The 26,009-nt window shown below is 39.3% G+C and overlaps 1 protein-coding gene and 1 long non-coding RNA gene across 19 annotated transcripts in view; one reads left to right on the forward strand and one right to left on the reverse strand.

Moving 5' to 3' along the window:
- Positions 1-26,009, reverse strand: part of UNC80 (unc-80 homolog, NALCN channel complex subunit) — a 244,565-nt gene that overhangs the window by 29,791 nt on the left and 188,765 nt on the right. For all 18 annotated transcript variants that reach the window (XM_036926837.2, XM_036926834.2, XM_036926833.2 and 15 more), the window contains 4 exons: positions 11,504-11,674; positions 8,423-8,515; positions 7,165-7,200; positions 6,598-6,816 (listed from right to left, as the gene is read on the reverse strand). In XM_036926837.2, coding sequence (XP_036782732.2) covers positions 6,598-6,816; positions 7,165-7,200; positions 8,423-8,515; positions 11,504-11,674 — 519 coding nt within the window. The remainder of the gene's footprint in view (positions 1-6,597; positions 6,817-7,164; positions 7,201-8,422; positions 8,516-11,503; positions 11,675-26,009) is intronic.
- On the forward strand, positions 225-10,369 carry LOC118932943 (uncharacterized). The gene is made up of 3 exons (XR_005032962.2): positions 225-5,394; positions 7,534-7,681; positions 10,292-10,369. It is a non-coding gene; the product is annotated as an uncharacterized LOC118932943 (long non-coding RNA).

Consider the following 26,009-nt stretch of genomic DNA (forward strand, 5'->3'; position numbering starts at 1 on the left):
TACCTGAACAAAGAATAATGTTTCCACACCCTCTACCCCTTAGTTCTGCTTGCAGGAACCAATACATTGATAGATGCACAAGCATATTAACAGAGACTCATAAACTGTCCCAGGCAGTAAATATGAATGGCATCTGATGAGGAAACTAAAACCCAGAGAGATTAAGACATACCTAGAGAATGTCACTTTGAGTGTACACACACACACACACACACACACACACACACTTCAAATATACATATACACACATATATGTGCATAAAAGAGAAGCTGAACTTTGATGTACAATAAAATCATGAATATCATGTGAACAAGTAAGCTTCATAGCTCCCTCACTACCATTGTCAAGGTCAATGGAACCTTAGTAAAAGTGGTATTGGATGTTATTGTAGCCCAAGAAGTTCAGCTAATTTCCATTTCTTTCCTTCAACTCCTCCTCTTTGCCTCATACACAGATCCTCCTGCTCTGCTGATACTCTTTGTATAATTGACTCAGTTGGCCTGTCTGGATGGCTTTGGTTTGGGGTGCCTCTACTTCTCAGGTTTCCTAACTCAGTTCCACACAGAGACTGCCAGAGGGAAAGTGCTTCCTCCAAGTGTTGTTCAGGTTCTTAGTCACGAGGCACAGACCCCTGCACTATGTCCAAGTACAGGGTTTTCTCAGGGGAAATTGACCAACATTTGACTGGGCCAATGGTGTTTCTGGCAACTAACTATATTTAGTTGGTTAACTAAATAATCTTCAAAACTAGACATGGATTACCAGTTTCCAAATAATGTGAGTATAAGGACATACATAGTCTTAAAAAGCCAATTGAATTTAATTTTTCCAGGAAGAAGAAGGCATTTAAAATTTTACAATGCTTCACTATCAGATACACTGAGTAGGTGCAGAACATGTAGAAGATATTGAGAGGCCATGTATACCCATTCATGGTATTATCTTAAATCTATGTTGTATGATTAAAGCTTCATTTTTTCCAAAAAACATCTATATTGAAAAAATATACCCACAACTCCTATCATGGTGGCTGACACGTCCACATCCCTTAAGGTCCTGGAAATTCCTTTGAAAACAAATTTCTTCAAGAAGGGTAAGTAAGCCACTATCATCTATTACTTGAATCTTTGGCTTGACTCAGTGGGTGTCTAGCCATCCATCCAAAATATCCTTTGGAAGTAGAATGTAGGACAGCGAGATGCTGATGGAAAAAGAGAACAGAAGATCTAATGTTCCTAGGAGAGCACATGTGAATGGTGTCATTAGGAGGTGTTTGTACACTGAGAGTTTTCAGGACTGTTACTAAAGGAGAAGAGGAGATTTCAGATTAAGGGACATGAGAAATAAGCTTTTCTAACTTTTTTTGAAGTAAATTTGCCTTGGAAAAGTCCCCAAAATAACTCTCCCAGAGTCACAGAATCTCAGAGTCAAGAGACCTTGCTAGTCTTGTACGCAACGAGGTGCCACATGTTGTATGGCTGACTGGCTCCTCTTAAAAAAAACACAGCTTAAAGTAGAAATAAAAAATGTCATTTCCCAGACCCCACCCAAGGTCTAGTGAATAAGAATCTCCAAGGTTGGGCCCAGAAATAAATAAAAAATATTTATTTTTAACTTTTATTTTGGAAATTTTGGAACATATACAAAGGTAGGGAGGCAAGTATATAATGAGTCCCTCATGTACCCATCATTCAGATTCAACAATGACCAACTCAGGGCTACTCTCGTTTCATTTATACCCACAATCACCCTCCTTCCCCCAACCCTGGACTATTTTGAAGTAAATCCCAAGCATTGTATCATTTTATCCATACATAGTCCAGCAGATGTCTCTAAAGGACTCAAAAAAATCAACCACAATTATGATAGCTAACACATTAAAAAGAACTTCTTTAAAAAAAACCCCAAATATCCAGTTTTCAAAATTCCCATATTATCCTTTAATTCTTAAATAAACATTAAAAAAAATAAATCAGGATAAAACAAGGCCCTTAATTCCAGTTGGCTGCTGTGTCTCTTAAGTCTCTTTAAATTTGTAGGTTCCCCTCTTCTCTTTTTCTTTGGCTTCTTCTAATTTTTATATTGAAGACATTAGCTGTTCCTCTTGCAGGATTTTCCACACTATGGATTTTGCTAAATGACTCTCCATGGTGCCATTTAATCTATTTCACTGCCCCCATACTGAATTCAATTGGTAGTTGGAACTAGGGGCTACATCAGATAAGGTTTGCTTTTCTGGCAAATTTACTGCACAGATGATGTTGTACTTTCATCAAAAAGCACATGATCTCTCATTGTCACTCTTTTTATGATGTTACCTGTCTCTAGTAATCATTGCACAGATCCAAGAACTCGTTAGGAGTAGTGCAATGGGAATAGTGTATCAGTCTTTTTCGTATGTATTAACTATAGCATTTTAATAAGGAGAGAGTTCTTTTTGATCACTCTGAGATAGGACAAATGCCAAGAGGGTCTATATAAGAGATTCCCCAGGTGATTTTGACAGGCATTTTGATTTAGGAATCACAGCCAAGTCATTGCCTCTCTAACACTTGAATTGCTCTGCAAATGCTCCATTTGACTTGTGCCATGGATGAAAAATTCACAACCACATCATCAGACAGTTCATTCCATCTCTGGAGGTCCATACTGTGAAAAGCTGTCTTCATATTAGGTCCCCAAATTCCCTCAGTTTCTTCCTACTAGGCTTAAATAATCTGGAAGCATGAATTCAATTCATCTTGTCCATGACTGCCTTTCATTATCAAGAAATAGTTATTGTCTCTCCACCCCACTTTTCTCTCCAGACTGAACATTCCCATTATCCTTTTGGAAGTTGTATATGAATGTGAGGGTTTTAAAGAAATAATTTTAAACAGCCTGTGGATTTTTGTTTCTCTCATTCTCACAAATGTGCCATGCAGAAATAATTGCTTTTCAGGTTATTTATGTGCCAGGTAAGAGTATGTCTGTATGCATGCATTTCTTTCCCCTTATTATTTTATAGATAATATTGAGAAATGCTTGAAAACTGACCTATTTTAAGCTTGAAAACATTTATTTGTTTTTGAAATTTTGGGTCATTTTATGGATTACTACCTGTATTTCTCTTCTCATTCATATTACGAAATGAATTTGCTTTGAGCATGAAACAAAAATTTCCTTTAATAGAGTCTTTGCTGTACCATCGCATGAAATAATCTCTCACTAGAAATCCCTCCTATGGTCCTCGCCCAGTGAGAACACAAGAGATGTTCACATTGAGAGGGAGAGGAAGAAAGGAGGGAGAACTGGAGAGAGGTGGGAGGGGAAGGATGGGGAGCAGGAAGAGTGAGAGGCAAAGATAATCTGCCCATTTTACTGTTCTGCTACGCTGCTGCTTTGGCAGCTCTGGGTTGGGCAAATGAGGCAATGAATTCTCTTAGGGCAGAGACCCTATCTAATCAAGAATATTTTCCCTGAGGGCCCTGCAGTCAACCATAGATTTTGCAAATGCAGGAGTACAGGTTGCCTCAAGCTACTTTGTGGCTCTTTGGCTCCAATCAAATACTTCTTGCAAATACCTCATCTATCTTAATAATATCCCATTCCTGTTTTTCCAGTCCTCTCTCCAAGAGTGATATAATCCATTTTTAGGATGTCAAATGCCACCAAATGCCTACAGTTCCAAAATTTACTTATTTATCTCTGACATATACACATATCCAAACGTGTACTTTATTTATAGGAGAAAACGGCAATTCTACCCTTTGATTGGTACAGGGCCAAAGCATATGTATCTTCCTTTACTCAGCAACATATAATATCTTTGGCTAGACATCCTGGAAGGTCCATTTTTATCAAAAGCTTATTGTAGAAATTGCACTAATAGAGGTCATTTAGTCTAACTGTTCCCTTGGCAGGAAAAATTTTGCCTATCCTCCAGTAAATCCAGACCGTGAAATAACTGTGTCCTTGAATGACATTTTTCTGGCTCCAGACAGCGAGTTCTTGCTGACCCGCATTGACACTGTTGCACCATGTTTCAGTACTGTCACTGGCAGTTTACCTACTACGGGGCTGTTGAGGATATTGCTCATCACATCACTCTTTCCTTTGAACAAACACCAACCAGGAGACATTTCCTGTTCTTCATATTTCAACAAGTAATGTTCCTCCAAACATAGTACCTCACCGACAGTATGATTCTGTGTTGATCATTTCCCTCTCATGGCTTTAATAACTCAGAAGGTCAAAGTCAAATTTCCGGCTTATGCAAAGCATGTAAGTTTTTTCTGCTAATGTGATCATGAACATAATGATTTCCTTGCTAACTTTTCACATTGTTCTGACTCTTTCATTTGTACGTACTATCCCTTTGTATCACAATTTTCTAACTTGCCTCAAATACTTTGTAAAACGATAAATACATAAATATACATGTGATACATGGTACTTGCAACACTGTATTATAGTTATTTTCTTATCCGTGTCTCTTGTATTGGACAGTGGTCGTCTTGAGGGCCAGGACTTTGTTTTACATCTCCAGTGTCTAGCATACTATTTGGGTCATCTCATTAGCATTAGCACCCACTGAACTATGGATTCAGTGCTGAGCTGAGCACTGAGCTAAACTGCTTACACTATAGTTCATTTAACCTTTACTAGGGTTTGGCCTCTAGATGGCGCTCTAGGCCTCCCTGACTCCTGCTCTCCCCTCCCTCCAAATGCCCTAAGAAGTGTAGATACAGAGGGTCAAGTTACAGGACAGTTACTAATCCATGCTCATGTTCCTTCTCTCTGTCTCTCTCTCAGCCATGTTTTAGGAATTTCCTCATTTCTCCTACAGAACGGCTGTCAACAGTAGCGATTCTCTGACTCCAGGAATACGACGTTGCTCTGCGCACAGAATTACAGTAGTTAGCCCTGACCAGTGAGAAAGGAGGGGAGGGCGACTGGAGCGCTGGGTTGCTATGACAGCAGCGTCTTAACACTTCAAACCTTCTTCCCCCTTCCCAGCGCAGGTGCTGAAATTGTCAGAGTGAAATAAGCTCCTCTTCCCCGGTACAACACAGCGGGGACCGGGGATGGGGAAGTGTTAAGCTTTGAGTCCCGGGGGCGTGCCAAGGCCTCAAAGAACGTGAAATCAGTCTGGAGGGGTATTGCGTGGGCGATCCTCCCCAACCCGGCCACAGCGGGGCCACTGCAGAACAAGCTGCGAGGCTGCCCCCCGGCCGGGCGCAGTTCCAGGAGGGGCTCCCCCTGCTCCCAGCCGCCAGGGCGAGGCTCCGAGGATGCCGAACGGTTTCCCGTCTGAAGAGAAACACCAGGTAAGGCAGGAACTCCAGATGGCCTGCTCCTCCACACAGGGATGCACGCTCCTGCAGGTAGCACCCCTTCCTGCCCACCGCTCGGTGAGTAGACCCTTCATAAAACTCACTGACTCGCCAAGCTGCACTCAGAGTCCTTCTTTGGTCCGCAGGTTCCCTGACAAATGGGGTTTCTTTTACATCCCTTGTAAAATTCATTTAACAAGGAGAATGAGCCTGCATTCTCTACACATTTCTGGCCTCTCATTTTCCCTCACTTAGTACTTTCTAAATTTTTCAAGGGATCATTTTAAGGGAAAAAAACCCTCAATCATAGGAAACTGGCATATTTTGCCCAGTTGCAATGTTATTTATGAATGGCTAAAATCTAATTCTACCTTTAGCTTGCTTTATAGAGATGCTAAATTTCCCAAGTGAATATTTTGTCACACATGGAGTTTTCCTTTCAAGGGATTTTTACAAACTGTTAAAAATTTGAATAGATGTTAAAATAAAAGGATATCCATCATATAGAATTAAATGAAAAGGGGGGAAGCAAAAAAATTTTTTTTCAATAGAAGATTCTTCTCAAATGATGTTCCTTGTAAGAATCTGAAAGTACAGACAAAGCCTTGATGAGTTTAGTAAAAAGTGCAATGACATCTCCATAGGAAGAAGGAAATATGAGTGCACAGAGATGCAACTAGAGCCTCTCCCTGGCCACTTGGAGCAAAAACTTAAATATGATGATTGGCCTCACCTAGTTCAGAATTTTTACCAGGATGCTTTTGAAAAGTTGGAAGGCTAGCATGCACAATTTGTGCCAAGGGGATCTTCGGCCCAAGCAAAGTGTGGCTTGACCTTAGACCTGCTCACTTCTCCATGGGGCTCATTACTAAGTCATCAGGTCATGTAGAGGAAGAGTAAGTCTTGGAGCAGAAAGTCATAGTGCATTTTCTTGTAAAATAACAGGAAACACTGGATTCTGGTGAAAACTTATAATCTAGGAGGTAAGTAGTACTTGGAAGAAGGCTACTTTTCTAAGAATTTAGGTGATGAAATTTCCCTTGCACTCTATTTTATTGTGAGCAAATACATGGACTTTGATTTTCTGTCTTTAAGAACTTCAAGAACATTCACCCTGAGACTCTTTTGGATGGCCTTAACACACATTTTCCCCAGAGGGCCCTGTGTGATACGCATCCAAGCCACAGGAAACAATTCATTCCCAGCGTCCCAAGCTCTCTTCCTCCCGCCAGCGCCCCCAGACACACGGTCTGCACTCAGGGCAGGAAAAGGGAACAGTACCTCATGTGGGACTTCACATCCAGCAACTCCAGGGCAGTGACCCTCGGCTCCCCAGCCAGATTTTGCAAGATCTTTAGCCTTGGCCCGCAATGCTTGTAGAACTCGGTGCAAATATTCAGCAGGGACTCGCGGGGTCTTCTGAACTCCTCCCGAGCAATCCTCTCATCCAGTTCCTCTCTGGGAAGGCCTTGGCCCTCCTCCAGCAAGTGAAGGTTTTCCCTGAGGAATTAAAAAGGTTAACTGGGGGTCTGAAAAGGCATGTGGGTGGCAACTGGGAGAAGAGAGTATCTCAATGAAGAAAAATACAAGATTCCTCCTACTCTATTAATGAATCAGTAGGGCAGGGCGCAAGAGACCCTCCTCTGAAGGATAAAGACAGTTTACCATCCTAGAAGAGATTGCCATTCCCCAACTGTAGTGGCTTCACTGCCACTTGTTGAGGGTTTACCCAGAAGTAGTATACCCTAAGTTAATTAAAGGAAATCTATCAGAACCATAACCCAGCTCAAAAGGCAATTGTCACAAGATGTCAGAATTAGTACAAAATTAGGGCTGGTCTTTCTGTACCTGATAAAGTGCAGTTTGGCGCCTTGTTCCTGGTATCTGGAAATCAGAAAAACAGTCTGCATAATGATCAGAGCAAGAACAGGGGTCCTCACAGGGTTCTTATGACAAGCCCTTTAAAGCTGCATGTTTTGATAAGCTCACAAATACACACATACCAATCCTAAAATATAATATCTTTATTTTTTATTTGACTACCACACATGCTGCAATTATAGCTGCTATGAAAGCTGCTCCATTGCCTTATAATTTATGGAAAGACAGTGTAAAAGCACAAAGTCATGGAATGTAGCCAAATGAGGGGAATTTTTAAAAACTTTCAATGGGAAGTGAATCTGAGTTATAGTTTAAATACCATGTGGTCTGTTTTAGGTGATCAGAGGAAGAAATATCGCTGACTCCCTTTCAGTCCTGGAGACTTATTGCTTTATAACTGATGGAAAACAGGACTTTAGGAGCTCTTTTTTTCTCATTTTTTCGTAATAGAAGAAATTGAGGAATGAGTTAACCATCACATCAGGTCATTTATAGTTGGGCTTGGAATTTTTATTTTTAATATGAACACACACACTGAGTAGGGAATTAATTTTGCATAAATGATGATAAAACTTAAAACTGTGCTTCAGAGTGTGGAAAAGAGTACGAAGTTTCTGATTTTGGGTTTGTCCTCTCTTGAATCTTCCTTAATGGAAGAAGATGCTAATTAAACTTTTACGTGTGTGTGTTAGAATATTTTTAGGTTAACATAGAATGAAGCAGGTCAAGTGTTAACTAGTATAGCTTGTGTCTGAGTTATACCAAAATAGAAAAGCAGACTAAGTCGATGATGTAAAAGCATCATTTAAGGACCTAAGTCAAAATTCGGATGAAATATCTATGGAAAATCAGTCCAGATGCAAGAAAGTTGACTGTGTAACTGCCCTGAGAATGAGAAACCACCTCCTGATTATTATTGTTTCACTTGCCTTTTTCTTGGAGGCAAGTTGAACAACTTTGGAATAGTTCAGAGACCACCCAGGAGGCAGAGACCATCTTGCATGTTCATGCAAACAAACCAACACAAATACCAATTTATGAAGGCAGCTTGGGTTTCTCTTGGACAATTTTAAAAGAAGCTTTGTAACTTTAAGCTCTCACCTTGTCTTTTCCTTTGAGACTTTTGTACCCAATACTGACCATTTGCAGGGACCTTTCATTCCCAACAGTTGAGATTGAGGCCATATGAAACTGAGACCAGAGAAGAATAAGGCCAGTGAATTACCTGGTGTTCACCCCAGAAGACATGGTATGATTGGCTGTGGTGGTCCCTTTATGACCTTGGTCACACCTGCTCATCTGTGGGGCTGTCATGGGCCTGTAACGAGGACAGTACCGCCACATCAAAATGACAACAACTGAAGTGGGAACATTTATAAAATTCTCCAGTTTTGAAGGTCACAGAAGTTTTGAGTTAGTTTTAAAAAGAAAAAGGACCTGGTTTTGAGCTTTTTCTGCACATTATTTTGCCATCTCTGTTCCAAGAGGCACTTTAAAGGGAGCATTGACTCCCATGGGTCTATATATACACCATGATTTCTTCCATTTCTTGATTTTGAGTAATAAACTATGACACTTCAAACCAGACACTTATGAATCAGACTTCTAAACCTGTACTGATTATGTGAGAGTTAAGAGCTCATTTTTCAACTCGACAGGTACCAGGAAATTAATCATTCTAGACAGTAAGTAAAAAGGAAAGATGTACATACTATTTTGGCCACCTGCCCCATAACAACCACTCTTTTTTTTTCTGAGAAACTATCAAAGAAGGAAAGAATCTTCCCAGTCAAAATTTTACCTACGACTGCTCAGGGAAGTGAGTAAATTAGTATCTACTGTAATTTGGTAATTTCAGTGCTTAGAAATAGATTCAAACCATCTCCTTTTACATCTACAGTGTTCACTATAAGTATTCAGCAAATGCTGCCTCTGTATCAGCGTCTAGACATGGAAGGCACGATACAGCTTTTGAAAGTAATTGCTTGTATGAACTCTGTAAGGCTTGCTTCTGTGATGCTCATTTTCTGTATGGGTGTGGCTGGAATGAGTAAATTTTACTCATCACACCACCCCTTCTGTTCCCTTCCCTTGCTGTGGTAGGCACAATAAAAAGGTGGCCCCAAGACCTGAGACCCGTGGACTCACCCCAGTGATTATGTTACCTTATATGAATACAAAAGGGAGATTATCTGGGTAGGTCTGATGTCATCGCACCAGCCTGTAGAAAGCAGAGTACTCTCTCAGTAGGGGCAAAGATAGTCTGTGCTGACATGGATTTAGGTGCCATCGTCAGCGGGGAGAGAGAGGGCGGGTGAGAAGGAATGCAGATGCCTTCCACAGGCACAGAGGGGTCCCTGGCTGACCGAAAGGAGAGGAACTTCAGACCTGAGGCTGCACGCTCCTGGATTCTGCCAAAAATCTGAATGAGTTTGGAAGTGGATACTTCCCCAGCACTTCTGGGAAGAGCCCAGACTGACTATCATCTTGATTTTGGCCTTGTGAGACCCTGAGCGGAAAAACCAGCTGAGCCTGCCCAGAATTCTGACCTATAGTAATAGGAGGTGATGAATGTGTTTTGTTTTTAGCCTTTAAGATGTGGTGAAAAACTAATACCAATAATACTTGTAATATACTTATTTATGTGTTATTACCTATATAACTTACATTCTTTTTCATGAGTAAAGTTTAGGGGTGTGAAGTGAAGTTGGATACTTATCTTTTTGTTAAAACAGCAAAGCCAAATTTATTGTGAATGATCACAAGCTACCAAGGAGGCTAGTCTTCCATTCCACCAAAAGAATATTAAAATGCCCTAGAATATTTAAAGCTACAGAATTTTCAGTGTGAGAGCTCCACCCACAACCCTTCATGGGTTGTTGGGTTAGTGACTTTTGGACAAGTTAATTGACTTGTCCTTATAAAAGAGTAGAAAGCACCATTACGTGATATGAGGAGAAATAACTAAAGTGGTCCTTGGGGGAAATGGACTGTTTTTCTTTTCTGTACTTGTAAGAAGGGGCTAGTGATGGAACCACATGGGTGCAGAAGAGTATAAGTCTGATATTTCTCCTTAGGTTTTTCTTCCTCCTAGGACTTGCATGAAACCGTCATGAAAGCATTAGGACGATTTCCCGTTTGGAAGAGGCAATTTGTCACAGCTCCCTGTCCCACCACTTCTCATTTCCTCAGTTTAGGTGCCGATGAGTACATCAGTAGCGGGTCTGCCAAGCGCTTTGGGCCATGTTCTGTTGCCTAGGCTGGCAATGCAGCTCATGATTAGAAATTAAATGTATACTGACCTAATGAGTAACACCCTCACTCTGTCTCTCATTTGCTGGTGCACACTGAAAAAGTCTTCTCTGGGCTGGGATTTTGACTAGCCCGCTCATGAACAGAGCATGATGGGGCTGGGGAAGTTAGTGCCTTTTGATGGGCACCAAAAATCATAAAATGTTAGGCTAAGGATGTGGCCAAATGGGATGGAGGAGCAAAGATACCAACTGAGAGAGAAGACTTCCCCACCTGCACTCTGGGAAGAATATCTCCTTCCGGCTAATTCTGGATGGGAAGGAAGAAGGAAAGCTAGTCACCTGCGTGCTGTCCGGCGTCCCCCTGCCCCACTCCTCTCACTCTAGCTGTGGACCCCTGGCCACATGCCAGGGCCTTCAATGCCTTCGGCTTATACACCCAAGGATCTGGGGACAGGACTAGCTTCTTGGAACTGAACACTGATGTCAATTTACCTTTCCATTCCCAAATCTCTCAGCCCTCTTGGCACGACTGAGTCTTATCCCACAGAGAATCTATAAATTCTGGCATTGGAATAAATTCTGTAGTATATGTTTGTTATGTAGTTTCTGAAATTCAGTGAAAAACAACTCTTCACAAACACAAAATAATAACAGAAATAATAAAATAATAACAGTTGGAATTGTAGACATTTCATGTCTCATAAAATAATATGAACCAATAAAAATGTGGATTACATATTCATATTTGCTAATTGGGCCCTTTTACAGAAAATTTGCTCACCCCTGGGCTAACACTGCCACAGAAGCTCAGCAAGCTACCGGCAAATGTGTGCCTAGAAATTAGGTAGAATTATTACTATTATTATCATTCAGAGTACTCAGCACTATTTACCCAAACGACTTGCAGTTTTAAGCCATACAAGGCTGAGTTTGGGCAGGTATCCATTAATAAAGACTGGGTTTTAGAGATTGTTAGCTGCCATATTTTTTTCCTCATCTTTCAGGATGATATAGACACTTAGGGCTGTGGCTCTTCCCGCCAGTGGGATTACCTGGTGAGGACCTCCACGCTGTATAACAGGGCCTGTAGGGACGTTGCAAGAGCAGCTGTGGCAGCGATCTCCTCACGGGCAGCAGGCACTGTCTCCACTTGGGACGTCTGCCTCTTTAGCTTTTGGAGGTAACATGGGACTAAAGCTTCCAGGACCATCAGCATCTGAAGACTTTAATCAAAAGAAAGGCAACAGAGTCATTTTTACTTTCTTCTTTTGTTGGTTATGCCCTATTTGGAGCAGGGAGAAGTGAAAAGCCTCTAGAGATATAATGAATTCTGAGCCTCCTTCCCACGCAAGTCAAGAGTAATTAAAGCTGCTGGAAATAGTGACCAACATTCGTTAATTAATTAATTGAGCACCTGATAGAAGGTGATGAAATCCTGCCTTTAGGAAGCATATGGTCTAGTTGGAATTAGCATACGTACAATTGGTTGAAAGAATAATGATAATAGATGGAGCCCTAACAAGTTCATCTAACGAAATAAGCACCACAGTCATCAATGAAGCTTCTACTCAGGCATTTGCTGAGAATGATTTTCCCGCTGAAACAGATTTCAGATAAGGTAAAAGCCCTTCCCTCAGAGGCTGGCTTCTGCAAGGTGAAGCTATTTTACAAGAGTCTGTGGAAAAAGCCATGTGATGCACGTCTGGAAAAAAAATGCCTGCTAATTGGATGAATAATAAAATATTTCAACTGTAGTTTGCTAATAAGAGATACATGTTAAATACAAGTATCTAAAAATGGTGAGGATAAAAGTGAGAGCAAACACCAAGAGAATGCTGGTGTAAATAAGATCAGACAAAACCAACTTCAAGGCAAACATCTTTTTTTAAAGCTGTTAAAGATGGAAAGCTCATAATTAGAAAAGACAGTTGGTAGCCTACCTGATATCAGACTTATCAGAAAGCTGAAGTAATTAAGACAGTATAGTATCAGTGCAAGGATACACAGACATGTGGAATGGAATAGGGAGTCTGAAACAGATCCACAGATACTTGATGTATAGCAAAGATGACACTGCAATGCAATGAGGGAAAGGCTAGTTTTTTCCATAAATGGTGCTTGGTCTACTAGATAATTTGTATGGAAAAAAGAAATCTTGACCCTTACTTGACACACCAAAAATTAATTCCAGATGGATTATTAAGCTAAATGTGAAAGTAAAAAGAATAAAGCATCCAGCAGATAATATAAGGGGATACATTCTTAACCTTGGGTTAACCAAGATTTCTTAAGAAGACCCAGAAAGCACTAAACAATAAGGAGTCGAGTGACACACTGGACTACATTAAAATGAAGAACTTTCTTCATCAAAAGATAATATTAGGTCAGTAAAATTATAATTCATAGCATCAGAGATGTTATTTGAAATACATATAAAACAGTGGTGTGCTGGAATGGCATATAATGGGTCAAGAAAGCCGACTGTGAGCATCTTTCCAACTTCATGTCCAGTGATGTTACGCTGATATCGCAATTGCTACATACTGGCAACTTGGTAATGCTACACATCAAGGACTCTTATCTAGAGAGCTGGTTGTTAAATGTTTGCCAGCACACCACTCCACATAAGTTAAAAAGTACTTACTTCAGACACTTTGAGCAAATTCTACATATCAAACCAAAAAATACTGCTGACCTCATTTAAAAATGGGTAGAAGACTTCAAAAACCAATTTGCTAAAGTAAAAAAAAAAAGTAAAAACATCAAATTCCACTAAACATCTGGAAAACTTCCAAACCTTTTAATTTGCAAGAAGGAAATGGAAATTAAAACTACAATGAAATATATCACTGCAAAACAACATAGCTAAAATTAACAAAAAAATTGACAGCAAGTATTGATGAGGCAGTAGTGTACTGGACACATACATATGCTTGGGGAGTGAAAATTAACTTAACCACTTTAGAAAACTTTTTGGTAGTATCTACTAAAGCAAAACATAGAGATACTCTACAACCTAACATAGCATTCCACCCACAGAAATGCATACATGTATGCACACAAAGACGTATAAAAACACACATTGCAGCTTTATTTGTATAAGTTTCAAACTGGATATAACACAAATGTCTATCAACAAGAGAATAAATAAATTGCATCATAAACATAATATAGAATATTTCAGATTAATGAAGAACAAATTGCTGTTATGCACAGTTATATGGAAGAATCTCATGAAATAATATTGAATATATGGAAGTCAGACATTAAAACTGTGTACTATATTATTTCATTTAAATAGAGTTCAGAGGCAGGCCAAGCTGATTTGTCATGTTGGAAATCAGGAAAACGGTTCCTCTATCGGATTGCTTATTTTTGTGGTAGTTACATAGATGTGTTAACTTCATGAATATTCATGAACCTATAAAATTATAATTTTTAAAAACTTTTTTGTTTGAGTGTTATACTTAAATAAAATACATTTATTTTAAAAATGTAAGCAAAATAGGGGCTTGGAGTTACAAATGTTGAGATCTTGTAAGAATTGTAAGTCTTGTTAGAACATCTCCTTGAGAGCTCTCCCAGGGAGCAGTTACCTAGGAGACTCTGCTGACCCCACCTAGGAATTAAGAACCCCTCTGGCTTGAACAGAGCAGAAGAGGGTACTGGGGAGGACAGGTGTTTTTTTTTTAATTTAACATAACAGTACATTTTGGTCTTTAACTCACAATGATAAGATAATTTGATTGTGAACTTTAATTCCTTTTTTTGTTTGTTTTCTGATATATTTTTTATTGAAGTATAGTTGATATACAATGTTATATTGGTTTCAAGTATACAATCTAGTGATTCAACAGTTATATACATTATTAAATGTGTAGTTACTGTCTGTCACCATAGAAAAATGTTATAGAACCACTGACTATATACTTTATGATTTCACTTATTTATGGAATCTAAAATAGAACAAAACAAAATGAAAAAAACAGCAATAGACTCATAGACACTGAAAAGTAACTGGTGGTTACCATGGGGGAGGGCTTGGGTTGGTGGGTGAAACAGGTGAAGAGAATAAAGAGGCACTAGAACTCTAGTTCCTTTTGATTTTAATGTGTTTTGATTTTAACTGGAAGGAGGATTTCTTGTCTCACCAGGAATCTGAAAATGGGAGGGTTTTTAAGCCAAACTTGGGGGTTCTCTATGTCACTGATATTTTAATATTAGAGGATATGTATTATTTCAGTGTCTTAATGCTGTCACTTAATCTCACTGCAAAGATTCTGCAACATCCTATTAACAATGTAGCTAGACACACTTGAAATAGAAAATAGAACAGAGAATATTTTTACACTCAGGATTGAGTGGGCTTGGAGTTTCCGTCTGTTCTCCAGCCTTTTATGGAGTTGGGATACTGTAGGAGGAGCCCAAGGAAAGTGGGGGCCTGACCTTCATGAGAGGCTGCAGAGTCACAGCCACCCGCCTGGTTGACCACAGGCAGAACGTTTAATCCCCATTGTTTAAGGCAAAAATAAAAAATAAAAAAAGAGCTGGGAATGTTAGAGGGGAACATTTCTTCCACTTTCCTCATGTAGAAAGGGTACAAGTAATATGAGTCCTGACCCTCTTTGCCTTGTCACTCATTCTGTTCTGGGGGAGAGGGAAAGACTAACGTGAGGGGCAAATTGATAAAGGTACCCTGGACAAAATCAGCTCAGCTCTTTCCTTCATCCTGGAAGAGCTGGCCAACAGTGGAGGACTTCTCTCCTATACACTGTGAGTTTCAGGGCAGTCCTGTTTCAAGCTTGATCCTCCTCCTTAGTCTTTACCAGGAATAGAGGTGACATGTCACTCTCCCTTCTGCCTCACTCCTTGTCTTCCTTCATTGTTTAGAACATGGGCAAGAAAGAGGGGACCCTTCACTGAATCCACTCAGAGATCTCAACTCTTAGAACTAACAGTGTTTCAGGAGTTAAGGGAGAAAGAATAAATACAGTCCTCGAGATGGCTATGATATTCAGCTCAGAGGATGAGAGGAGGGATTTATACCAGAGGTTGTGGTGAGAATAAGCTATATATGTTTTCTTATAAACATAGTGGTGAAAGCAGGATGGGGTGAGGCAATGTAACACTTAGCATCACATTAAGATAATTGAGCAACACATTTCATAACGAAAACTAAAAACATTAAATTGCTATAGGACCAGAGGTAGCAGAGGTTATGTGTAGAGGAGGACTGGAAAATATACTGTGGAGGCGGGGCAGAGGTGGCCCTGCACATGAGCACGGTGTTCTGACCCTACCATTTCTTTGTTCTCTACTTCCCAGTGGCATAGGGAGATAATACATAAAATGCAACTGATCAAAGACTATTAAATAATGGTATCCAATATAAGATCAATCTTGAATAATAAAGCAGCCTGGGAATATCTGACAGGTTCATCAGTTACTTATTTTTTCAGATTACTTAAAGAATACAAATTCTTAGTATTTCATCCAATTCAGAATAACTATTCTGAAAGAATTTTCAGCATAAAATAAAACTGACAATGGTTAAAACACCACTCAGTAAAATTTTTTTATTGATAAATAAATGGAACTAATGGAGGAACTACATCTTGTGCACAACACTGAACTTGGACTTGGGAAAACCAGCAGGAATGATGATCAAAACCCAAAACACAAACATCTTAAAATGTCAGACTCTGATTGTCAAAGATGGATACAGACCAAAATTGGGAGTCCTCTCACAAAAAACTAATCAATGAATTTAATCTCCATTATAAATTTTACATGGAAAGAAAATAATTTCAATGAAAGCAACTTTGACAAAATAAAAATGAAAAGTGAACAGTTGAAAGTGGCTTTTTTGCAATATAATATCACTGAATGAGGAATTAAACTTGCATAAGGAAATTAGCTTTAAAAAATAATTCCTCAAGATGGCGGCGTGAGTAGAGCAGTGGAAATCTCCCAAAACCACATATATTTTTGAAAATACAACAAAGACAATTCTTCCTAAAAGGGAGACCAGAAGACACAGGACAACATCCAGACCACATCCACACCTGCGAGAACCCAGCACCTCGTGAAGGGGGTAAGATACAAGCCCCGGCCCAGCGGGACCTGAGCGCCCCACACCCCAGCTCCGGGTGGGAGGAGACGAGTCAGAGCGGGGAGGGAGAGGGAGCCCAGGACTGCTAAATAGCCAGCCCTAGCCATCCGGACCAGAGCACAGACACAATGCATGCGTGGGGTCCTGGATACTAGGGAAACAGGACAGTAAGACCTGTGAGCGGGTCCCTGCAGCCGGTGCCCTGGGGACAAAGAAAAGCAAGTGCTTTTTGGAAGTCTTAAAGGGACAAGGACTGCACAGCTGGATGGAAACATCCTGGGACACTTAATCCAGCAGCAGGGAACCCAGGGCACCCTAAACCCCTGGATATCAGGGCAGCTCAGAGGCCCCTCACAGAGATAAACAGCCTCCCGGCCATTCCCCCTCCAATGCGGCTCCACCATATCAGAGCAGCCGCCCGAGGCAGGCCATGCCCAGAGCAACAGCGGAGATAAACTGCATAGCGGCCGGGCAAGAATCAGAAGCCCTGTCTGCGCGCAGATGCCCAACACAAGCCACTAGAAGTCGCTGTTCTCCCAGGAGAGGAAGGCCACAAACCAACAAGAAGGGAAGTTCTTCCAGCCATCACTCATGTCACCTCTGCAAACTATCTCTATCGCCATGAAAAGGCAAAATTTGAGGCAGACAAAGATTACAGAGACAACACCTGAGAAGGAGACAGTCCTAACCAGTCTTCCTGAAAAAGAATTCAAAATAAAAATCATAAACATGCTAACGGAGATGCAGAGAAATATACAAGAGCTAAGGGATGAAGTCCGGAGGGACATTACAGATGTCCGGAGGGAGATTACAGACGTCTGGAAGGAGATTATGAAAGTGAAACAAACTCTGGAAGGATTTGTAAGAAGAACGGATAAGATGCAAGAAGCCACTGATGGAATAGAAACCAGAGAACAGGAATGCATAGAAGCTGACACAGAGAGAGATAAAAGGATCTCCAGGAATGAAACAATATTAAGAGAACTGTGTGACCAATCCAAAAGGAACAATATCTGTATTATAGGGGTACCAGAAGAAGAAGAGAGAGAAAAAGGGACAGAAAGTGTCTTTGAATAAATAATTGCTGAAAACTTCCCCAAACTGGGGGAGGAAATAATCGAACAGACCACGGAAATACACAGAACTCCCAACAGAAAGGACACAAGGAGGACAACACCAAGACACATAATAATTAAAATGGCAAAGATCAAGGACAAGGACACAGTTTTAAAGGCAGCTAGAGAGAAAAAGGTCACCTATAGAGGAAAACCCATCAGGCTAATATCAGACTTCTCGACAGAAACCCTAAAGGCCAGAAGAGAATGGCATGATATATTTAATGCAATGAAACAGAAGGACCTTGAACCAAGGATACTGTATCCAGGACGATTATCATTTAAATATGAAGGAGCGATTAAACAATTTCCAGACAAGCAAAAGTTGAGAGAATTTGCCTCCCATAAACCACCTCTACAGGGTATTCTAGAGGGACTATTCTAGATGGGAGAACTCCTAAGACTAAACAGATGTCACCAGAGAAAATAAAATCACAGCAAAGAAAGCAGACCAACCAAATACTAACTAAAGGAAAAAATAAAATCAACTACCCACTAAAAGCAGTTAAAGGAAACACGAAAGAGCACAGAATAAAACAACCAACATATAAAGAATGGATGAGGAGGAATAAGAAGGGAGAGAAGAAAAGAATCTCCAGACAGTGTATATAACAGCTCAATAAGTGAGCTAAGTTAGGCAGTAAGATACTAAAGAAGCTAACCTTGAACCTTTGGTAACCACGAATCTAAAGCCTGCAATGGCAATAAGTACATATCTTTCAATAGTCACCCTAAATGTTAATGGACTGAATGCACCAATCAAAAGACACAGAGTAATAGAATGGATAAAAAAGCAAGACCCATCTATATGCTGCTTACAAGAAACTCACCTCAAACCCAAAGACATGCACAGACTAAAAGTCAAGGGATGGAAAAACATATTTCAGGCAAATAACAGAGAGAAGAAAGCAGGGGTTGCAGTACTAGTATCAGACAAAATAGACTTCAAAACAATGAAAGTAACAAGAGATAAAGAAGGACATTACATTATGTAAAGGGCTCAGTCTAACAAGAGGATATAACCATTCTAAATATGTATGCACCCAACACAGGAGCACCAGCATATGTGAAACAAATACTAACAGAACTAAAGGGGGAAATAGAATGCAATGCATTCATTTTAGGAGACTTCAACATGCCACTCACCCCAAAGGACAGATCCATTGTAAGGACACGGAGGCACTGAACAACACACTAGAACAGATGGACCTAATAGACAACTATAGAACTCTACATCCAAAAGCAACAGGATATACATTCTTCTCAAGTGCACATGGAACATTCTCCAGAATAGACCACATACTAGGACACAAAAAGAGCCTCAGTAAATTCCAAAAGATTGAAATTCTACCAACCAACTTTTCAGACCACAAAGGTATAAAACTAGAAATAAATTCTACAAAGAAAACAAAAAGGCTCACAAACACATGGAGGCTTAACAACATGCTCCTAAATAATCAATGGATCAACGAACGAATTAAAATAGAGATCAAGGAATGTATGGAAACAAATGACAACAACAGCACAAAGCCCCAACTTCTGTGGGATGCAGGGAAAGCAGTCTTAAGAGGAAAGTATATAGCAATCCAGGCACACTTAAAGAAGGAAGAACAATCCCAAATGAATAGTCTAAAGTCACAATTATTGAAATTGGAAAAAGAAGAACAAATGAGGCCCAAAGTCGCCAGAAGGAGGGAAGTAATAAAGATCAGATAAGAAATAAATAAAATTGAGAAGAATAAAGGAATAGAAAAAATCAATGAAACCAAGAGCTGGTTCTTCGAGAAAATAAGCAAAATAGATAAGCCTCTAGCCAGACTTATTAAGAGAAAAAGAGAATCTATACACATAAACAGAATCAGAAATGAGAAAGGAAAAATGACAGACCCCACAGAAATACAAAGAATAATTAGAGAATACTCTGAAAAATTATATGCTAACAAGCTGGAAAACCTAGAAGAAATGGATGACTTCCTAGAAAAATACAACCTTCCAAGACTGACCAAGGAAGAAACTCAAAAGTTAAACAAACCAATTACGAGCAAAGAAATTGAAACGGTAATCAAAAAACTACCCAAGAACGAAACCCCTGGGCTGGACGGATTTACCTAAGAATTTTATCAGACACACAGAGAAGACATAATACCCATTCTCCTTAAAGTTTTCAAAAAAATAGAAGAGGGAATACTCCCAAACTCATTCTATGAAGCCAACATCACCCTAATACCAAAACCAGGCAAAGACCTCACCAAAAAAGAAAACTACAGACCAATATCCCTGACGAATGTAGATGCAAAAATACTCAATAAAGTATTATCAAACTGAATTCAAAAATATATCAAAAGGATCATACACCATGACCAAGTGGGATTCATCCCAGGGATGCAAGGATGGTACAATATTCGAAAATCCATCAACATCATCCACCACATCAACAAAAAGAAGGACAAAAACCACATGATCATCTCCATAGATGCTGAAAAAGTATTTGACAAAATTCAACATCCATTCATGATAAAAACTCTCAGCAAAATGGGTATAGAGGGCAAGTACCTCAACATAATAAAGTCCATATATAATAAACCCACAGCCAACATCATACTGAACAGTGAGAAGCTGAAAGCTTTTCCTCTGTGATTGAGAACAAGACAGGGATGCCCACTCTCCCCACTGTTATTTAACATAGTACTGGAGGTCCTCGCCATGGCAATTAGACAAAACAAATAAATACAAGGAATACAGATTGGTAAAGAAGAAGTTAAACTGTCACTATTTGCAGATGACATGATATTGTACATAAAAAACCCTAAAGACTCCACTCCAAAACTACTAGAACTGATATTGGAATACAGCAAAGTTGCAGGATACAAAATTAACACACAGAAATCTGTGGCTTTCCTATACACTAACAATAAGCCAATAGAAAGAGAAATCAGGAAAATAACTCCACTCACAATTGCATCAAAAAGAATAAAATACCTAGGAATAAACCTAACCAAATAAGTGAAAGACCTATACCCTGAAAACTACAAGACACTCTTACGAGAAATTAAAGGGGACACTAACAAACGGAAACTCATCCCATGCTTTTAGCTAGGAAGAATTAATATCGTCAAAATGGCCATCCTGCCCGAAGCAATATACAGATTTGATGCAATTGCTATCAAATTACCAGCAACATTCTTCAATGAACTGGAACAAATAGTTCAAAAATTCATATGGAAACACCAAAGACCCCGAATAGCCAAAGCAATCCTGGGAAAGAAGAATAAAGTGTGGGGGATCTCACTCCCCAACTTCAAGCTCTACTACAAAGCCATAGTAATCCAGACAATTTGGTACTGGCACAAGAACAGAGCCACAGACCAGTGGAACAGATTAGAGACTCCAGACATTAACCCAAACATATATGGTCAATTAATAGATGATAAAGGAGCCATGGACATACAATGGGGAAATGACAGTCTCTTCAACAGATGGTGCTGGCAAAACTGGACAGCTACATGTAAGAGAATGAAACTGGACCATTGTCTAACCCCATACACAAAAGTAAATTCAAAATGGATCAAAGACCTGAATGTAAGTCATGAAATCATAAAAGTCTTAGAAAAAAACAGGCAAAAATCTCTTAGACATAAACATGAGTGACCTCTTCTTGAACATATCTCCCCGGGCAAGGAAAACAACAGCAAAAATGAACAAGTGGGACTATGCTAAGCTGAAAAGCATCTGTACAGCAAGACACCATCAATAGAACAAAAAGGTACCCTACAGTATGGGAGAATATATTTGGAAATGACAGATCCGATAAAGGCTTGACATCCAAAATATATAAAGAGCTCACCTACCTCAACAAAGAAAAAACAAATAATCCAATTAAAAAATGGGCAGAGGAACTGAACAGACAGTTCTCCAAAAAAGAAATTCAGATGGCCAACAGACACATGAAAAGATGCTCCACATCGCTAGTTGTCAGAGAAATGCAAATTAAAACCACAATGAGATATCACCTCACACCAGTAAGAATGGCCACCATCCAAAAGACAAACAACAACAAATGTTGGCGAGGTTGTGGAGAAAGGGGAACCCTCTTACACTGCTGGTGGGAATGTAAATTAGTTCAACCATTGTGGAAAGCAGTATGGAGGTTCCTCAAAATAGACTTACCATTTGACCCAGGAATTCCACTCCTAGGAATTTAACCTAAGAATGCAGCACCCCAGTTTGAAAAAGACAGATGCACCCCTATGTTTATCACAGCACTATTTACAATAGCAAAGAAATGGAAGCAACCTAAGTGTCCATCAGTAGATGACTGGATAAAGAAGATGTGGTACATGTACACAATGGAATATTATTCAGCCATAAGAAGAAAACAAATCCTACCATTTGCAACAACATGGATGGATCTAGAGGGTATTATGCTCAGTGAAATAAGCCAAGCAGAGAAAGACAAATATCAGATGATTTCACTCATCTGTGGAGTACAAAAACAAAGGAAAAACTGAAGGAACAAAACAGCAGCAGAATCAGAGAACCCAAGAATGGACTAACAGGTACCAAAGGGAAAGGGACTGGGGAGGATGGGTGGGTAGAGAGGGATAGTGGGGGGAAGAAGAAAGGGGGTATTATGATTAGGATGCATAATGTGGGGGGTGGGAGAAAGGGGAGGGCTGTGCAACACAGAGAAGACAAGTAGTGATTCTACAACATTTTGCTATGCTGATGGACAGTGACTGTAATGGGGTTTGTGGGGGGGACTTCGTGTAGAGGAGAGCCTAGTAAACATAATATTCTTCATGTAATTGTAGATTCATGATAACAAAAAAAAAAGAGAAAGAAAAGGGGGATTACTCCCTGATAGGATAAAACTAACTGCAAATCAACAATTAATGCATGCTTTACATATCCTTAATTTTGATCTTTTAAAGGGTGTCAGATGATCAGCTATGGAAGTACATTTTTCTGATAATATTCCTTTCCCTTAAAAAAAAAAAAGGCAGTTCCTGTGTGGTGATCTCTAATAGGTTCTTCACAATGGTATAAAGGTCATATCAAAGTGTGGGCAAAGGGTTTGTTTGTGTTTATACAGAGGATCAAAGCCTAATTTGGCTACCCAGAAAATGAATTAAGATATGATATGAAGAACTTCCAACATCAACATCCTCTGGAAGAGTCATTCCAGAAGGTGATCATCAAAAACTTCAACAAAGATCCTGGCGCTGTTGCAGTTGTAGCTGCATTCATTCCACTGGTTCCTGGACTTGCCATTGGAATGAAGAAGGAGATATCTAAGCTGGCCTGTGCATACAGTAAAACAACAAAGTTGACTGGATCTATACTGTCAGAACTCAACCAAGAATTAGGAGAAGTGCAAGTTGCAGTGCTCCAAAATCGTGCGACTATAGACTATCTACTGTTAAAAGAACACATGGGATGTGAACAGTTCCCAGGAATGTGTTGTTTTAATATGTCTGATTTTTCTCAAACTATTCAAATTCAGTTAGACAATATCCATCATATTATTGATAAGTTTTCACAAATGCCTAGGGTACCTAACTGGTTTTCTTGGTTTCACTGGATATGGCTGGTAATTGTAGGTCTGCTTTTGTTATGTAGCTGTATACCTATTATGTTAATGTGTGTATGCAATTTAATTAGTAGTTTAAAACCTATACATGCTGAAGTTACTCTATAAGAAGATATGTCAAAGAAATAATCAATTTTCCCATGTTTTCTTCCGTCTGCTACTTCTATAGCTCTTCTTCTTCCTTCCTAATTACAACCCTTTAGTAGAATTCGTGCCTCATATTGAAAATTACCAAGTATCATAATTCTTCCAAGTGGTAAAGATACCTCAAGACAAATGCTGGGCATAGAAGCCACAGGGCATAAATCTGCAAAGAAGTAAAAAGCTAACCTTTTCAAAGAATATTGCTTCTCTCTCACTTACCAACTTTACATTTCCCTGTATGGCCCTGGAAGATGACTGGTTAGCCAGAGACGGGTAAGATTCCTCAAGGGAGGAACAACCTAAGACAGGCATAGTCGCAGGGGGGCCATCAGGTGAGAAATTGGGGATGAACAGAGGTGAGGCTTAGAACCTCACCCCCCCTGTTTTGAGAGAAATCTGCATCCATGGATGTTTTGTTGCCCTTGTCTAGTTTGGATTAACGCTTAGTCTATAGGCACACTTGATCATCTACATTTGCCCTCTTACAGCACTAAATTATGTTCTACCTTTACCTTGCATCTACCTACCACTTCAGCATTTTATTTAAAAAAAAAAATAATAATAATAAGGGAGAAATGTGGGATTCACATATAAATCAAGTATAAAAATCAAACGAATAATCATATCTGATTTGATTGTTTACAGTTCATGATGTGTGATCAAAGCCAAAAGTTTCTGTGATATGACTACCTTTGCACTGTTCACCGTGTAAGAACTTATTCACTATGTAAGAACTTGTTCACCATGTAAGAACTTGTTCGTTATGCTTCAGAAGATTGGAGACTGTTGAGAATTAGGCTTGGGGTTGATTAATGATTGTGCATTGAGTCCCCTATACAGAATTTTATTGTTGTTAACAACCATTTGATCAATAAATATGAGAGATGCCCTCTCAAAATAAATAAATAAATAAATAAAAACTGCAAAAAAAAAATTTCTCATTGAACATTTATCACTATAGGTATAATTATGATTAACATGTTTGTATTTATATCCTTGGGATCAAAATATCTACAGGGTTAAAATAGTATATCTGCAATAGTTGGGTCAACATTTCTCTACACTAATTGAAAATCGAAGGAGAAATCTGAAAGTATGAGAAAAATGATAAGATTGTGATGAAATGGAAAGAATTAAGAATGCAAAGTGATGTGTAAATCTATAAGCTCTAGCCAATTTTTATGTCCCAAGTAGGTTACTATATTTTACTTTCAGATCAATTATATTTTTCAACCCAGTGTTCCATGGATCACCTGATCTATAGAAGTTTCAGGACAGGCTTGACTATTAGGGTGGAACTCGACTATTAGGGAATCAGGATAGGCTTGACTGGTATGAGCAGACAATTACTAGTTCTTTGGCCCCTTTACCTGGAAAACCATGGGTCATATTCCCGTTACCTGCGAACCTGAGTCAGAGTTACAATTCACCCCAAGAACATGAGACCATCAATGGTCTGAGGAGGTAGGACCAATGGGGGCGGCTCAGGGTTAGACCAGAGCCAGAATCCTGGAATTGGGAAGATACTCAGACAAGATTTATAGTTTTGTTCTCTGTATGACAGGAGTTTACAGTCTCAATTCTTGAAATTCTTTGAATCAGAAAGATGGCAACCTACCTAGATCTGGCAGTCTTAACAGAGGAGCAACACCCTGAATAATTTATCTGCCCGTCCTCTCAAAAGTAAGAGAAAGTAGAGGCAAAAGTTGTGAGACATTTATGGCTAATCCTCATTTATTTTTCGAACTATTTTCTGACCACAAAGGACTATCTAGGAAGGAATTATGAATGAGAAAAATAGCAGGAAAATTGAAACAGTTGGTGGCTATTTGATTCATTCATCCTATGAATGGTTATTGTTATATCTTCCATGGAATATAGCACTGTGATGGACACTGGAAGACATATACAGATACACCAAGAATATGATAGTATATGATCTGCTGCTTTGTTTATGGGTTAGGTATTACAAGAAATAATAAAAGTGGATTGACAAATCAAGAGGGAGAGATTGCTTACTGTTGGCATAATTGGAGACTGGGGAAAGCCAAAGGATTGGTTAAGCACAGCATTTTAGAACATTTTAAAGGAAAGCAACTCTGTTATTCTTAAGGATGTGTACTACATAAAAGGGAACTATCTGTGAATTATTGTCTCTGCCTTTAGAAGACATATTTTAACATAGATGAGACTGATTTTCACGTTGCGTATCAGTATCTATCTCAGACCAGTGCCAACATCCTGGAATTGGGATGATATTCTCCAGGGAGTCCTTTGGACTTCTTGCACTTGGCAAAATGACAGGCAATATTTATATTGTTGCTCTTTGTGTGGCAGGACTTCTTTTTGATTTTTGAAATAAGTTTTCTTAAATAGTTTAAGAGTCTGATCTGAACTTTTTACTTACTATTAATTTATATTACACGTGAGGACAATATATTCTAAACAACACTAAACATCTTAGATACTGAACAAACCCCAAATTAGATGTCAAACTAATGAAGATTTACTATATTTCCAGAATCTCTTCTGCTATGACAAATTTGCTACATTTAGTTTTTGAAAACGTACTTGCCAGAATGTCACAGGCTAATATT

Source organism: Manis pentadactyla, chromosome 6 (assembly GCF_030020395.1).
Source record: "Manis pentadactyla isolate mManPen7 chromosome 6, mManPen7.hap1, whole genome shotgun sequence".
NCBI classification, from domain to species: domain Eukaryota; kingdom Metazoa; phylum Chordata; class Mammalia; order Pholidota; family Manidae; genus Manis; species Manis pentadactyla.